Raw genomic sequence first — 18,344 nt, 5'->3', positions numbered from 1 at the left:
GTCCCCTCAAAGTCACTGTCTTCAAATGGCCAGTAAGCCTTACGGTTTAGCTCAGAACAAGTCAAAGACGTTGACACCCAGCATTTCTGAGACAAAAATATATATATCGCCAGATGTGAGGTAATATATTTTTAAAATTTTAAAATAGCGACATGTTCATCTTGTGGGGGAGATGTCACCTTCAGTGTCAGGATGACGGATTAAAAGAGTACCAGGGGATGTGCTCTTATTAGCCGTGGAAAACTGTATTCCACTTTATTTATTTGAATGTTTTTTATCTTTATTGATGGATAACTTGAATTTATTTTCTATTTAATTTATTTAATGTTGTTTTGGCGTTTAGCAGTAAGGGGATGTAGCTGTGTTTCAACACTTTGTGCTAGAAATAAATGTCTCCTTTTTTTTTTTTTCCATTTTCAGATATACAACAAATTACCTGTTTTTCCGCTGCTCTGAAGTCCATATGCTTTACTGTTGCACATCCATTAAACCGCTACTAGGCGCTTTATGGCAGAAAGTATAAAAGGATGGCGCTGGCCTGCAAGCTGTAGTCCTCCTCTGTCCGCTTCACCAGTCCTGAGTCAAAGTGGCACTCAGAACTCTTATGAAAAATACTGCTCTGTGATCGATTGAGCCTGTCTGGCACGGCTGAAGCGAAATGAGTACAAATCCCACCCAGCTGGCACCCTCGACAGGCTCAAGCAAACGCTCCCCAAGTATTTGGAAGGATTTCAGCTTTGATTTGACCCAGGTCTGCGAGCGACTGAGGAGTTCTAGCTGCATGTGCACGCTTAACGCCAAAAATCATTAGAAACCAGAGTTCATAAAATATCGCTTTGTAGCTTCGGCCATAGCACTTTCAACACCCATCACTTTTTATATGACTCAGAGGAGTCTGGTTCAGCTTTGCTTTAAAGGAAGACTTTTAGCTTGTTTTTTATGTTTGTAAGGAAATGAGGATTTTTCAAAACACATCTCCCCCTCCATCTACAACCACTAGCTTTGATGTTGCTCTGATGTTGAGAGTTGGCGAGACTGGATGAAGTGTGTCGCATGCTGAGACGAGTTAGAGCGGCCTGTGAACTGGGCTCAGTTGGAATTTTTAGTAAATTGGTCAGTGTTTGTTTAAAAAAACAAATCCACTGATCAGCCGTGGCACTGATGTCCCAGATTCCTGCTCTGATTCGCAAAGTTTTTTTCAACAGTAAGCCGCCAACTCTCCCACACTCCATCCTCGATGGATACAGGTCCATGTAGTGACAGCAATGATATCAGAGTCTGACTGTGGGGTCAGAGATCCTAAAAAAAGAAGGGTTTCCTCTGACTTTTAATAGGGGGGAAGGTAACGCTTTGTAACACACTTACTCAGTGTGGAACAGCAAATCAGTCGTGGACACGTGGCTCAGTTCTTAAACTGAATGCAGAAATTCATCGTTCCTCACAGCTTTACTGGTGGCCTCAGCAGTTTGAGATTTGATGCTGCGCTGATGGTGTTCCCTCTTAAAGCTGCTGCTGTTTGTACACCTATCACACAACACATAAGACCCCACTCGTGTTTCAGACATATGTAAAATTCTTTCAAGAACTGACCTCTTCCATTGTTAATGAACCCATCAGCTCTAAATGGCAAACCGCTCTCCGCCAGGTGATCAGTAAACGGCTCGAGTGTTTGGAAGGTGAAAGTGTTCGACCTCGTGTCTGCGGCAGATTCCCCCTCCCCTCTCCTCTCCTCTCTCTGGTACTAGACCGCTATCATCACATTTAACATAAACAAGCATGAGATGCATTTATTTATAAACGGCAAACAAAAAAAAACAAAACAGCAAACATGTACAAATATTACACAGTATAACTGGGTTTTGATGCCATGTCCATCCACTGTAGCTTTACAGTTGCATGAGACATTTGCGGACAGCTTCCAGCTGTTCGGCAGAGTGGGCCGCGTTTTCCCAAGTCGCTGCGCGGCCGAGGTCGTCGCCGCTCTTGTCGAAGGCACAGAGATGGCGTAGACTCTGACACGGCATCGGGGAAACTCTGGAGAGCTTCACAGAAAAGCGGATCAAACTGCCTTTTTCTGTGCTCCGTGCAGATGCAGAGCTGCTGGCCAGTGAGCCCGCCACGATGTGAAAACAACAAATTACCATCAACATGAAGCTGGTTTTTTTACTCTGTACATCCTTAGTATTTTTACACATAAAATGTATATGATAGGGATGCACATTATTTTCCTTCTTACAGACAGCTTCAATAAAGCACTATGTCAATCTGCTGCCATCGTGTCGACTTTTTGTTCGCTTTGTGGAGTTTCAGCTCAGTCTAAACAGAGCAAAAAAAACAATGTTCACTAAAAACTCACAAAATGAGTGTTGGGGGTGCGCTTTGCACACATCATAACAAGCTTTAATACAAATCAAGTCTATGTCCAGTATGGCAGAGGTTTACAGAGGCACTTTATGCTCAAAGTTTCCCAGCAAATAAAATCCTGTAATGGAAGTAAAGTTTGGATTAGGATCTTTACAGTTTTTAATCCAGGACACTTCCTATTGGACATTGAGTTGTGCATCATGTTAGCATTTCTATATAAAGAAGTTGTACTTCAGAAAGCTCATTAGTGGACTGAGCTTTTATTTATTAAAATGGATGGGAGGGGAAAAAAAAAAAAAACATACTTTGAATACTCACTTGACCTATCAATCATAATTACACTCAGTCATGAGACAAAAAAATGCCACAAAAAACCCAGTTACATGAACACAATCCACATTAATACCGAATAGAGGACATAAATATCCTCTAAGTAAACAACAGTTTGTTTTCCTGTTGACAAACGAACAGAACATCGTGATCCACGGAGCGATGAAGGGAAACCGGCGAGACAGACTCATGTGGACAGAGTCTCAGTTCGTCTCGTGTTCGGCAGCTTGAAAGACAAACACACAACACATAGTGAGAAGTGTATGTGAACACACACAGAGGCGCGCACAAACACACCCTGTGATAATCACAGCAGAATACAGACATGTTTTTCAGCAAATCCAGAACCAGACAGAATCATTAGTCACGAAGGGACAAATGTCTTCTTACTGGTTTTTATTCTTGGTAAACTGACAACTCTTAGCGTGCTCCCAGAGAGAAAAGACACGACTACAAATTCATTTAGTATCAGAACAGTGAGTCACACACAATCACACACTCCTCTGTGTGTTCGTACCTCGATGCGTAGGCTCTGCATCTCCTCGCTCAGTGTGTTTCTCTCCTGCATCAGCTGGTTCTGTTTGGCCAGCAGCTCACACACCTGCTGGGCGCTGCTCTGACAGTGACGGTCCAACTGCTGCAGCCTGCAACGCACACGCACACACACACACACACACACACACACAATATTGACTGAAAGAGTGTGAGAAGAACGTACCCTCCTGGCTAATATAAAACCAAATGTTGTAAATATTGAAAGAGAGCTGGATCCACAAAGAGCTTTTAATATCACCGGACTTTGTTTTGATCAAGCAATCAACAGTGTTTACAGGGATACGAGTGCGGTTTAAGTTTTTCACTGTGAGTGCACATAGGGATGATGCAGTAGCTGAAATGTATCAAAGGACTGGATGCTGGCTAGATGTTTATATAATGACGGCTATTAAAAATTCCTCTTCCAGACAGTTTTTGAAAACTATAAAGTACGTTAAAAAAAAAAATGCTGACTTGAGGCATCGAGTCGATAAGCTTGGTGCATTAAGAGCTAATTTATATACAGAAGAAGTTTAGTCCAGTAGGCCGCATTATCAACCTATTGATAATTAATGAGGAAGAGTCAACAAAAAACAAACAAAAAACCACTCATCTTATGTGAAACTGGATGAAATCTTATTAAAACACTTATTCAGGGATACATTAGTGACACACTCGACCAAATATTTTTTATAAAATGAGTGACTAGTAACCAAAGGTACCAGTTCATGACTCAGCTGGTGTTTCTTATCAACAGAATCAGAGTGAAATAATTAATGAAGTTGCCGTGATGCCCGCAGGCCTCAAACTTTCGTTTTTATCTAACAGCAAACATCGTAACCTGACAGACAGCTCCCTAAAAGTGCAACCACACGTCAAGTCGACACAGCCCGCAACTATTCTGATTGGTCTGTTCAGTACTGCTGATTCCTCCTGTGAATTTAGTACGCAGAAGTCTACATCAGGCCTTACAGGCGTGTCACATTTTCCACCTCGTGGATATGCTGCACTGCAGATGTCTGCAACTGTAAACACTCCTTTGCAGAGACATTACAAGTCAACAGCTCTGCCTGCGGTCTTCAGAGCGATATAGCAGGAATGAGTGCTCGTTATTAACGGAGTATAATCCCTGCATGAGAGACCGAGGGACACCGTGTGCTCACAGGGCAGCAGCTTGTCACTCATACAATCCTTCATCATTTTTGCTGACTTTAATGACTTTATAAGAAAATAAGCTTCACATGGTGTTCAATAAGACTTCAAACTAGTGATGGAGCTCATATACTCCTCAGGACTGTGTTTTCTCAGGTCAAAGATCAAATGAGCCAACGGTAACTTTCCTTTACACTTCTAAACAAAGTGCGTTAGTACAAGAAGTCGCCCCCTGTGGGACACTGAGAGAAGAAGAAAAATGCTGTGACTTCATTTTTAGATTTTCAGACCTATAAGACACATGCATCGTTCCTACTGCTTGCTTTTTCAGGACTTCCAACATAGAGAGTGTTGTAGTATATCACTATATCACTATATCAAGATCATTACTATGGGCAACATACTGTCATACAGTTGTTTTTTTAAATTTAATGCTTTTTCACTCATAAATGATAATAATGAGAAAATTAACCCATAACTATAGATTGAGTTAGTGCAATAAAGTAAGATTTGATAACATGGGACAAAGTGATCAAAATACATGTTGACCATTCATTTGTTTTAGTCACTGTTTTCATCACTGCAGCGTACCATTAGCATCTCTGGATATTACATCTATCTAACGAGATCATTCAAAAGTAATTATTCTTTAAAAATTACTCGGATTTTCTTGGTTATATCATCAGTCTGTCATCCTGTAGCTGTCAAAAACAGTCAGTCTGGTGAGAAAGTTGTGTGTGTGCGTGTGCGCCGTTCTGAAGTTTTGATCTTTACTATGACATCCCAATTAGTGTGTCCCTCCCTCTGACACAGCCGCTCCTACAGACAATGAACTCTTTCACTGCACACTAGGATTAAACTCAGAGTGTGTGTGTGTGTTCCAGCTGGAGTTCAAGGATGTGTGAGAAATTGTGTGTGTCGAATGTGTGTTTGGGGGTGGTGGATGAATGTGTGTTGAGATATTTCCCACCAGCAGCCCATTATTTCACTCATTCATCCATCCATGCTCCCCTCAAATGCAGTGGTGAACTCATTCATTTACACACACACACACACACACACACACACACACACACACACACACACACACACACACACACACACACACACACAGATAATGAGAGCGATGTCACAGCACTGGAATGCACATTTACATATTTAACCAGCCATCTATAAAATTATACATATTTCTGTCTTCTATATGAGGAACTTTAGGATAATTTAGAGACTTTTGCACACATAAAACAATGCTTCAAAGTATTAAGTACAATTACTCGAGTACCACAACTTCAGATTACTCATGCTTTACTTATGTATTTTCATTTTTTTTAAATTTACTTCTGCTAGATTTCAAAAGGAAATGTATCATTTAGTCTGATATGTCTATTAAATAAAAATAGCCACTAGTTAATCCTCTATAATATGATGAAATATTAAAGATTAAACCAGTTCTCAATGAATAAAACACTTTTGTGGGAGGATTTATTTATTGTTTTCGTTTCTCTCCTGTGTAGGAACCCGACCTTTAGATTACAAACCACAGACTAGCACCACCTCAAGGAGCATTAGAAGTTATATACTGCTCACATATTGATATGCAGCTAATAAGAATAATCATAAATCCAGTATCTCAAATTCTTAAAATATTATTAAAGACCAGTATAAAAGAGATTTTAAATACAAAAATGTCCAAATTCCAAAAACTGTACACTTGTTTGGAGCTTCTTTACCACAGTTTACTGCTTCAGTGTATGTGGCATGGAGACGATCAGCTTAAAGCACTGCTGAGTGTTCCAGATTGCTCTGACAGTGTCTTCCATCCTTATTTTTGGATGAGGGATTTCTCATCTTCCTCTTGAAAACATCACATAGATTACTTAAGACTTGTGGTATTAAAACTTTATTTACTACTTACTTAGAGGGAGACAGGAGGAAAGATAAAATGGTTAATAAAGTTAAGAAAGTATCTGCTACACTTTTTGAATTTAAAAAACCAACATCGGTCTCTGCAGAGCTTCTCAGAGCTCATAAGCACCCTGTGAGGAATTTTAATTACTCTGATATGAATTATAAGCTAAAATTGTCGCTGTTTCAACAAGTTCATTAGAAAGCAATGATGTGGGGGGATACAGACAAGGAAGAGCGAAGAAGAGGAGGATGAAGAGGGCAGTGGCTCGGGGCAGAGAGAGACAGAGAGGGGGTAGCTGGGAGGGAGACAGATGCCCCTGCCCTGCTGGTCATGTTGGCAGTGGTAGTGCTGGCTGTGTGAGACAGACGGGGGAGGCGAACATCCCAACACTTCACACTGCTCTCCCCACCCACATGGTCCTCACTCTGCTCTGCAGGGTTTAATCCTTTTTTTTTGTCTGTCCTTCTTCATCATCCCTACCTTCCCTCTTTGAGCCTCCTCCTTCTCCTCCATCCTGTCTCAGGGCCCGCTGAGTGGTTTATCCCAGACCTGGAGGCTCTGTCCAGTCCTGGAGGCTGAGGGCGATGACTCCCCTCCCTGCCTGGTGTTCCTCCAGCCGGCTGCCAAGCTGTCCTGACCAACCACCCCCTCACTCCCTCCTCCCACTCTGCTCTACCTCCTACGCCTTCACACAGCACCACAGCAGGACATCGCCACGTCACCCAACAACACAACAAACACACACACAGAAGCAGCCCCACTGCGGTGAGCGAAGACACAAGGTACAAACACAACCAGTGCGGGGATGTCGGCCACACACACACACGCACATATACACACACACAGCGGAGCACCTAAAGGTCAGAAACAGAGCCTGTTGTTCTGAAGCTGTAAATGTTTGATGAGGGAAGTGTTGGGAATGTGTCGACTGAAGGCCTTTAGCTCCACACCACTAAACTAATCTGAGTCACGCTGGGAAAATGCCAGTCCTTATCCATTCATGCCCTCTGATATCGATACATGTAGATGCACCACTCCGAAAATCAAAGAGAATTTACGGGAGATTTTGTGGCGATGACTTGGCCCGCTTTGAAATCCACTCTATAATCCAACAGGGGTTTTACACTTTGTCTGCTAGTGGAGAAAAATGTGACACTGGAGTGAAAATGTATTCATTCATTGATTAAAGCTGGGAGGATATTTCTATGAAATGATCCACAACTTGTTCACAGAGGACATCCTACAACGGTAAACAAAACAAAACCTGACATATCTTAAAAATCCCATTTTATACCAACTTTAACTTAAACTTTATTACCCAAAATAAAATATTTCTAGTCCTACAGAGAGTTCTGTTGTTTGCATTCAGAAGTTTAACTTAATCAAATTTCTTTTTTCCACGCACAAACCACTACTCTTTAAAATCTGTATCTGAAAACTATCCCTCTTCAAAATGTGGATATTCTTTCAAATGTGAGTCTGAATCATTTAAATCCTCTCTTTAAATAAACATTGTGAAATGACAACATACTAAATGTTTAAACTGAGAAAATGTCTTTCTTTTTTAAAGAATGTGTGCTCTCTTTGAGTTTGATCCCTGTGACGTGTTGGATAAAGACTGGAAACGTTATTTAATTGGGAAAAAAAGTGGGAAAAACACCTGTTGGAATATCTTTAAAGTAATTAGGTTAATTGAAAACAGGTTTAGTAGCAAGGCTGGCCTACAAAACACATGCACTTGGAGACTCTATCTTATAAAAAGAATGTAAAAAGTCCGGATGGAGAGGGGAGTCACCATGTTTAAGGTGTAAGGTTTATCTAAAACGATTAAAAAAAATTGGGGGTGTACTACTAAAAGAGTCAGAGATTCTGGAGCAGAATGGGACGAAGTAGGGAGGAGGCCAAAAATCAGGCCTCCAGATAGCACTGCATTTGACAGCCGTGCAGTGGAAATCCGTGCATCGACTCAGGGACGCTTCTAAAAACTAGTCTAAATTAGCATATACTCACCAGCCACTTTAATAGTCCTACCTGTTGACGCAAGTATCTCATCAGCCAATCACATGGCAGCAACTAATTGCATTTAGGCATGTAGATGTGGTCAAGACAACTGCTGAAGTTTAACCCGAGCATCAGAATGGCGAATAAAGTTGATTTAGGTGACTTTGACCGTGGCGTGGTTGTTGGTCTGTATTTCAGAAACAGCTAATCTGCTGGGATTTTCCTCACAAAACCATCTCGACGAGAGGGATCATCCAACATATCAGCACAGAGATCAAAAACCAGCATCGGTGATTGAATGTGAGGCATTAGAGCAGATGGCACACTCAATTAGCACATTTTTGAAGTCGCCATTAATACAGACAAAGTTCTGGAATATTGACATCTTGTTCAGGAAAACTTTCTTATTTTAGCAAGATAACCACACGTATTACAGCAGAGCGGCTTTGCAGTAAAAGAGTCCAGGTGAAAAGAAAATGACCTCCCTGTAGTCCTGAACTGACCCCGGCTGAACTTTTAACTACAGGAACTAATCGTCTCAACTCCCACACACATGCAGTGTTTCTGAAAGAAGAGGTGATGCAACACAGCGGTCAACATATATATGTTTTTATTGCGTTGCTACCCATGAATTCAAAATGAGCTTTTACGTGCTGCATTTTCATTACTTTCAGTTTAAAACAGGCTTTAAATAGTTACATTACATTTTACACTTCCACAAAAGTAACTTTGTAGCTGTTTTTTGTCAACACACTGATCACCCATTCCTAAAGCATAACTGGGTCACTCTGGAGTTAATATATCCAAAACACAATTATTCTGAACAACATGGCAACAGCTGTACAAAATGTAAAATGCCAGCAGGCTTCTACACAACCCCCTGACGTGACGGTAAGTGAGCTAAGCAGGCAGCCAGTAAATCAGTCGGCCAGGTCGTGGCTCGAGATGTTTAAACCGGCTATAGGTGGTAAGCTGAAGGTTTATGTAATGCAGTAAGTGAAGGATTTGACCCCAGCACAGACATAAACAACCACAGACACAGTTTGTCTGCCCTCAGAGACGCCAACCTCTGACCTTACACAACACACTTTCTCTAATCCACTTCACCTCACCTTGAAACCCCGCCTCCTAGGGGGGATGTGTGTATATGCGTGTGTGTGTGTGATTAAGGTAGCGCTCCTTCCAGCAGCTAAAGCAGCAAATCCAATAACTGGTCTCTATCGACTGGCACACTCATTAATTAGGGCTTAAAACGGCATAATGCTCAGGCACTGTCCTACACTGAACACCCCCCCCCCAAACACACACACACACACACACACTGCTGGCTTGCTGGCTCAGTTCTGCACACTGCTTGGAATGGGTTTGGTTAGAAGGAAGCTTGGATTCACTGACCGACTGATGGGAGGACAGATAAACGGATGTTTGGGTGAAGGGGATCTGCAGCCGGTGAAAAACGAGGGCTGACAGTTTGTGGTGTCAGGTGAGGTGTCGGACTGAGCGGTGGTGGGGGCGAAGAGAAACCGAGGCTCCAAGCTCCAGCCGTCACCATCCCCTGCTGCCTGCTGATGGCCGGGCTGGCAGCTCAGTGACCGGGGTTAGAGAAGGAGAAGCTTCCCCGCTGACCTGGTAAAAGGACACCACCTGCTGGATCCAGCGCTTCACTGACACACACACACAACGCACACATCTACACTGAAATAATTCCCCTAAAATACCTGAAAACAGCTTCCAGAGCAGTCCTGGTACTAAGTGTGTATTCTGCTCTCCAGCAGACATGACAGAAGCAAGTTTTGCTGGGAGGCAGTTTGCAGTAATTTCCCCTGACAGCCCAATAATCAAACTCTGCTCACAATCTGCACCTCAAACCACAGCACTCTCTATTGACTGCTGCTAGTAAGGAGATTAATTACAACACACAAACACAGACACAGCTACCTCTCTCTGGTATACATCAGTCGTAGCCCACAGCTAGTGTCTAAACTCTGTTCTGTGTGTACGTGTTTGTCTGTGTTTGCATATTTATTTACAGGTGGGAGCATATGTCCTAAAGGCATGGTCCAAAGGGAAAGTGCTAACGTCACGTTAGAAAAACAGAGACACTGTAATAGATACAGAAGATCTGGAAGCGGCGTTCAGGTCTGTCACTCAGCAGCCCCTTATGAATGTGTGTGTGTTCCTATCACTAAACAAATCAGCCAGTGGAGCGTGCCACTTTAAGAAAATATTTATCACACAGTGCATAGATTATCAAAATTACTCGAAAACAAACCACAGAGTAAACTGACGCTATCCTGCATAAACTGGGTTGTGAGATCAGGTATTTTACTTTTTTTTTTTTTTTTTAATAAGAGTAAAAAAAAGGAAAATCTGTCAGCGATGGCGAACGTGGGCTGTAATTAAAGAGTACATTTCAAAAATCTGCAAACCAGAGAGATAAAAAACACATGCTCAAACATCACAAAAAACTAAAGAATTGGACTCAATGTTGCAAAAAATTAAATCTAAAGACAATGAAAGATCTCTGAACCTACGTGTGTGTGTGTGTGTGTGTGTGTGTGTGTGTGTGTGTGTGTGTGTGTGTGTGTGTGTGTGTGTGTGTGTGTGTGTGTGTGTGCAGCAGGCAGGGAGCCTAGGGGGGTGAAGAACGCAGGCAGACGGCCTTGGTTTGCCTGGTTACAACAACACTGCCAGGGGCATGAAGGCTGCAGCTGCCACACACACACACACAAACACACACGCACAACACAAAACCATATTTCGCCCAACCCCAGGCTTGCCCACCATCACCACCCTCACACCCCAGCGCTCCCGCTAAATCTTGGCTGGCACAAAACCGCACTCGAGAATATGTGCGTGTGCCTGAAGGCCATGCCCCTCGTCCTCTTCCACCAACCTGTCACGCCAGTTGTTGCTCTCGCTAACATGTGCATTTGACATGGGAACGCCATCGCTGACGCTGCGGGGTTTTGATCGGGATGAGCCCGACGTGCATTCCCTCACTGTCTTTTGATTTTCTTTGCTTTTTGTTTACGGCCACCTGGCAATTTCCAGAGACTTTATTCTGTAAAGGCACAGCGGATTTCACATGTGAGCGTCACGCTTGAAAGACACGCTAAGTCAGTCTTCATTTCCAGATCCACGACACAGAAGATCACTATCCCCTGAATAAACAGATAAAGAAATTACATATACTGGATATTAAAGAAGTATATTGTTTATGGGCAATTTCTAAAGCAGGATATAGTTGATATTTTTCTGTAATTTAGAATTGAAGAAATCCTAACAATCAAATCATTTGCAAAATCCTCTAAGTTCCAGTAATCTTTAAATATGTACATTCTAACTGGAGCGGCTTTGGTGCACCGCATTTCTGTCAAATTGTGAAGACAGAAATGGCGATTAAACAAATGTCGGGTGAATTGGCATCTAATCATCAAACTAAAAAAAATATCATCTGTGAAGCAGCCTCTGTTAAAACTGCTCTTTTCCCCCATTAGTTTCCAGCTCACAGCTGTTCCCCTGCAGTGCTGAGCACAGTGTGAAGATCAGGAGGGGAAGAAAAAAAAAAGTGTCTTAGATGTTACTAGCCCGCCAGATGTTCCATGAACAGTCACATGAAAGTTGCAACTCATCTGTCGCAGTCCTGCAAAACCAATATTCAGCACTTATTAAAGGAACAACATACACGAGGCAGCGATCCTATAGCTGTTCAGTTTTAATTCCTTTTACTTTGAGCACTGCACTGTGTACACATTTATATTCATGCACGCTGAATAACAGCGTGAATATAATAACCTAAAGTCTGTCAGGCCAGCTTCTTCTGAGAGCACGGCATGAAGTGAAAAATACTTTTCAGCATGTGATCACCAACATTAAATAATACTTTTCTTAAAAATGTTTCTTTTTTGTTGATTGAAATTTTTAATTTGGCTTCTCTTGTGTTTGTTACTACAAAGTCATGTTAACTAATCATGCTTTTATTGTGAAATCTTTATTTAACAGGTGCAAGAAAATGATTTTTACTGACATTTTTGTTTGAAAAAATGCATGCTTAAACCTTTATATGAGATTTAAAAACACTAAAACAGCATTTATATTATTACTGGTTTGTTTTTTTGTTTTTTTCAAATACAATTACTTGATATTACTGCTACATTTACATTGCATGCTGTGGTACTTTACAGTTTTTAGCTTTACATTAAAGTGAACATAAAGTTGAGAGTAAAAGAAATTAAACATCATGTCTGCTTCTTGCGCTGATTGCAACAAAAACCATAAATATCCAGCTTACATAAGTATTAAGTTATTATCAGTAAAATAAAATTTGAAAAGTGCTGTGCAAAAAATCTTAATTGCAGATTCTAAAGTGGGGCTAGTATTAGGCCGTCAGCTGTGCTGTACCCAATAAAACATCTGTAACAGACAAACTTGGCAAATCTGTCTTTTTTCGTCTTAAGACCTCCCAGTGCCATCACCTTCCGTATGATGTAATTTCATATTTTTAATATCAATTATTTTCCTTGATCATTTCAGGTGCTTTTTCTTTCATTCCTGTAAAGCGTCCCAGACAGCAGTTCACCAGCGTAAAATGAAAGGCTCCTGGCCAGTATTTATAATTAAAAATAAAATCTGGAAAGAGTTTAGGAAGGGATGTTAGAAATATATTCACGATCTGACGAAGCTGTAAACAGCTCTGAACGGGCACAGAAGTCATCTCTGCTTTCATTTCTGCATTAACAGAGGTGTCGGTGCTGCTGCAGGCTGGGAAATCATCTATTTAACGTCAGAGTTGTTTGCTGCCGTGAGGCCTCCTGACTGTTTTAGGCCGTGTGTTTGAGCTTTTGCTTTGCTGGCATTAAAGTGTTTCTGCTGATGTTACTTTTAACATTTTTTCTAAAGAAGGGGCAGGTGCTTCTGCTCGAGTTTTCTACTTGTAGTTTTATGAAGTAGTGTTAGAGTCACTGACTGGGGCTTGAGATGTGACGCTTTGCACAGTTAACGCTCCAGCTTGCAAGCCTCTGGCTACAGCCTGACATCTGAGCTGCAAATCTGTGCGTCTGTGTGTGTGTGTGTGTGTGTGTGACAGAGCTGTAAAGCCACCGTTTGACAATGCTCTTTCAGCAGGCCGCCCTGCAGTCGCTCCCGGCTGCGGGAGCCAGCTGGGCCATGCAGAGACAGAAACGATGAGAAAAGAAGAAGAGGAAGATGAAGGAGGAGGGAGACGACTGATCAGCGCCACCCAGAGGTAAGAACGCAAGTATGAGTGAGGAACGAAATGGAGGTAGTGTCTTAAAACGGTTAATACTTCCTCGTGTTTGCTTTTGTAAATATTTAAAATTTAAATTAAATATTTGAAATGTTTGGAAAGTAGCTGCTAACAAACCACATTCTGACTACCCAACTACCTACCTGTGATCAGTGCTTTATGATAAAAACCTGAAAGGCAAGGGGCTGCTGTTATGTGAAAAATAAAAATCCATTTTTAAAAAAATCTGTGAAGAAACAGCTATGTGTGATCAGTGAAAAAAAAGAAACGCATGTGAAATGTAAGGAGGTGATGTTAATATTAGCGCTCTGTGGAAGATGAATACGAGGCGTTAACGTCACTGAACCTCACACTGGGCCTTCTTTGTCTTTATCCTCACTTTCTCCACATCTCACTCTTTTTATCGTCCCCCTGTTTCTCTGTACCTCATAGATCACACACATAGTGGCAACTCATCACACACAGATGCACGCACACACAAATATCTGTGTGTGTGTGTGTGTGTGTGTGTACGCGCGAAGACACAGATGAGACAAATGAAAGCTGTCCTGTTTTCTTCTGCCCAGCCTCTGCCAACTTCATTTGCAAATGAAAAGTTTTGCGACGAGCGTCCTTTTGCTTCTGGGGCGGCATGGCAGCACACTGTGTGTTTGGGAGCGGGGGGATGAGGAGAGACGAGGGTTTGACAGAGGGTGTGTGTATGTGTGTGGCATGAGCCCAGATGAAGCAGCCCTCGCCTGAGGCTCGCTGTCCGCCCGCGGTAGCAGCAAGCCTGTTCCCTCTTCCCTGGCCCGCCGCGACCATTTGTTCCATTAACCAATCTCCTGGAGCCTCTGGTGCAAACGCACACGCTCATACACACGCATGCACTCACACACACATCCACAGGCATACATACTTCAACAACTGCTTGCACAGCTCATGCCACACATGGCCCTCCATCCTCCGCTCCATCCCTCCCTCCCTCTTCTGCTCTCCTCCAGACGCAAGCACCATCTTTCTCCGTGGAGGCCATATGGCCCAGTGAAGCCTGTGGATCTACAGACACATCTGCGTATATGTTGCTACTCTTCTTAAAGGACTGCACAGTGAGCTGCGCTCGTACACCTCTACAGCACTCGCGCACCGAGGCCTGACAAACACACTCCGCTGTCACGATGCGTGGTTAAGCAAGCGTTGGTGTTGTGCTGGTCCGTCGTACATGTGCGCGAGAGTCTATGTGCGTGACCTAAGTGTGTGCATGTGTAGTGATAATTGGTAAAACAGCCTGCCAACAGCTGTGGGGTGAGAAAAGGTTGCGTGGTGTTTAGTACGGAAAGCAGAGGGGAGGAGGAGAAGAGAGGAGAGGAGAAAAGTTGGAGCAGGAAAGGAAAGTAAAGTGAAAAGAGATAAGAAGAAGAGAAGGGGGAGGTAAGAGGAGACGGAGGGCAGAAGAGCCACAGCTGAAAAAATAATTAATATGAATAGAAAACTGGAGAAGTTACAGTTTAAAGTCACATTTCCCAACAAACATTACTCTGTTAGAAAAAGGTTATTTCATATATAGAGAGATCGACAGATATGTTTTCCTTTTTCTTGTTAAAGCTGCATTATTAAGAGAAATTTCCAACTAAAATGGACTAAAGTGGATTAAAGTTTCAGGGCCAGCTGTACGTGTACTCATGCAGCGTTTTCAGATTTTAATAATATCTTTGCTTTAAAAGAAATGCTCGTTTTTATTTATGTATTGATTTTAAATATTTTGGAATAACTAAGAAATGCATGATTTGCACTGAGAGTTTAATGTTTCTATTAACTAATTCATCTGCACTGCAAAATGTTCACTTTTGTCACAGTTATAGCAAAATCTTTTTTCTTCCGTTTATGCTTGTATTAAGTTGTTTTCACATAATACAAACTCACAAACATCACCTGCCCACTGACAAATGATCGGCTGTCACGAGTTAATAAAGGCTGATTTGTTGTTTGTATTTTTCAGACACAAAAGCATCTGAAAATGATCAAATACCAAAAATGTTAAATAAAATATTCTTGAAAACTAAAAAAAAACAACTATTTAAACCTAAAATCCCAAACTACATTATACACTAAACTAAATCAAAATGTTTTTAAAAAAGGCTGGTAAAAATGATAATAATCGCAGAGGCTTTAAATTCAACATTTGCATCTATGCATCTTCTCTAACTCGCTGCTGTCCTGCTCCATCTCTCCACCCTCCGCTCCATTCCTTCATTTCCAAGCAGAAAAAAGGAAAAAGAAGAAAGAAAAAAAAAGCAACAACACAGAAATAGTAAAATAAATAATTAAATGGTGCAGCAAAACATTGTGTGCTAAAACCCCTGTGTAGTTTGGCAATCAGCTTGCCCATGTAAAAATAAATCAAGCTGATTTTCCAAATGTTTTGTGCGTGGTGCGCTGTTGCCGCTCTTCGCAGCACAGATTGCAGGCCGATGGAGAGGCTGTGGGGAGGGGCGGGGCGCTGGATATTGAACCCACTTACACCAGCTTGTTAACACGTACACCTTAACCCCCGAGCGGCACGGCGGGGCGCCCACCGAACACTCAGGGCCTGTGGGGACCAGCGAACATATACCCGACATATAGACGTGCAAGCACACCGAAGATCACGACAACAAGTACAAGAAAAGAACTGATGACGTACTGGCTTAAACGCGCACAAACAAAACTGCATGCACACACACTCGGAAGCCACATCTCAAAGTTCGCGCCTGTCGCTAAACTTCCCAAACTCCAACAAATATTATTCTCTTATACTCTTATGATATACATTCTATAATGTTTACCTCAAAAAGAAGCACATATAGAGATAAAAAAAACAAGTTGTATCAGCATTGTGTATCATAAATGTTAATCACACCTCTCTACCTCATCTCTATGTTGCACCTTTTTAAAAAAAAAAAAAAAAAAAAGGCAGCTAAATGCCAAACCTACTCGTCAAACCAGTATAAACACACTCTCAAACAAACACACCTTCTACCGGCTGAAAAATAAAAACGCGGTCAGCCGGCTTAACAGTCGCTCCTGAAGTGACCTCTTGTAGGACTGAACTTGAGAGATTTTTAAATATCAGGAGGATTCATCAACAAACTAAGTGTCAAAGCAGAAAATAAAACTCAGTAAATGCCAAGAGTGATTATCGTGGTTCAGTTGGGAGAAGAGAGAAGTTAGGTGCCAACTTCCCAGCCAATCCACTTTTGGCAGCCACATTCCTGCTCTGCTAAACCTCCTGAGAACATGCAATAGCAACCAACACACACACGCACACACACATACACAAAATACCGCAGCAACATATGCACAGAAACGTACAGAATATTCATACTTCACACTCCTTGTCAACTTAAATAGCTTTTCTTTCTCTAAACCACACAAAGAGTCACACAGAACCAGGAGACAGCTGTGACTTGGTAAACTTTGTTTTTTTGGCAGCGTGTGACTATCGACAGGTTAACACCGGTGGGAGGTAGACAATATGTAGTGTCATGGATGGAGCAGGAGAAAAGGGTGAGCGTGATTGCAAGTGTGTGTGTGTTAAGAGGAAAAGTGGGGGGCACTGGGGTAGAGATCCTGCAGAGTGGGGCAACAACACCCACACACCCTCTCCCACATTGGCAGAGCCAAGCTGTATGCCAGGCGCCCCGTGGAGACGCACGCCAACTGGGCTCCGCACTTAAGGAGGAAGAGACCCCCGCATCATGCATACACATGTACAGATACTGTAGCATAAGCCAAAGATGGAGGCACTTTTAGCTGCAGCTTTCATAAGTAAAGAAACCCAACAAATCTTCATACAAATACAAATACTCAACTATTACACTATCAGATTTATTTTCTCTTAACTGACTCCTCAGTTCATCAGCTCACTCTGATCAGCTTCGTTCTTTTCTTAAAATGCACACTGCCATGTTTTTTTTTGACTTGAAGACTATTTATGGTTTCTAAATTCCTCCAAATCTCACTTTACTGTTCACTGCAGTGTAATTAAGAGTCTATTAGAGTGTGACAAGCGCACGGGAGCATCGTGTGTCAGCTCCCGCTGACAAGAGATCAACTTACCGCTGCTTATTATAGGTTTTAGTCACTGCCGAGACGCACAACTTCTCACGAATTACCCACTTGTTAACTTCATAACTCATCTGAGCCACAGAGGTGTGAAGAAGCACAGCTGTAAACGAGCAATTTGATAAACGAGTACCTAACGTCCTCGTTTTAAGACTTTTTTCCCTTTAACATGTGTCCATTATCTGTGTTGAGCTGTGAGAGACTTGCGTGTGAACGGGGCGAACAGTCGCAACCGCGTAGTTATACCGCTATAACTACTTTACTTTCCTCCTGTCTGTTATGTAAGAGAAAAGTTTCTGATCAGAAACTCTTGGTGTGTGCAGCCTCAGTACAGACAGCAGGAGAATAAAGCGCTGACACAAAAAACACTATGTCAACAAAAAATTAAAACAATTCTTATATAAAAATAAACATCAGATGTGCAGAAGATTCACTGGTGAGGGGACAGAATGTGAAGAAAACTGTGCTTCCTTTTTTAAAAGGCTCGCTTCCATCGCTGCAGAAATGTAAAGAAATGAACATTTAAACACTCGTGATTTAAACACTAGTGATTTCTATGTAATGTCACTGATGTTTACGGGACTCTTTCAATCAGATAAAATTCTTGACGGGGAGTTTACAAGACCAATGAACAAATTAAACAACCCCAAAAAGATGTCAGAAGATGTTTTGCCCTCTGCTGCACGGACAGTATGTGTAGCT

General features: G+C 42.0%; 1 protein-coding gene across 2 annotated transcripts in view; it reads right to left on the bottom strand.

The window, feature by feature from the left end:
* Positions 1–2,634: 2,634 nt before the first annotated feature.
* The window catches only part of sdccag8 (SHH signaling and ciliogenesis regulator sdccag8), a 51,526-nt gene continuing 35,816 nt past the window's right edge, over positions 2,635–18,344 (bottom strand). For both annotated transcript variants that reach the window (XM_085427624.1, XM_085427625.1), the window contains exons 17-18: positions 3,212–3,338; positions 2,635–2,920 (exon numbers count right to left, since the gene is read on the bottom strand). In XM_085427624.1, coding sequence (XP_085283750.1) covers positions 2,882–2,920; positions 3,212–3,338 — 166 coding nt within the window. In that variant the 3' untranslated portion in view covers positions 2,635–2,881. The remainder of the gene's footprint in view (positions 2,921–3,211; positions 3,339–18,344) is intronic.

The sequence above is a fragment of the Rhamphochromis longiceps genome, linkage group LG13 (assembly GCF_057381845.1).
Source record: "Rhamphochromis longiceps isolate RC_006_pf linkage group LG13, R_longiceps_female_GT1.1, whole genome shotgun sequence".
NCBI lineage: Eukaryota > Metazoa > Chordata > Actinopteri > Cichliformes > Cichlidae > Rhamphochromis > Rhamphochromis longiceps.
This window is presented reverse-complemented; position numbering and strand designations above follow the sequence as displayed.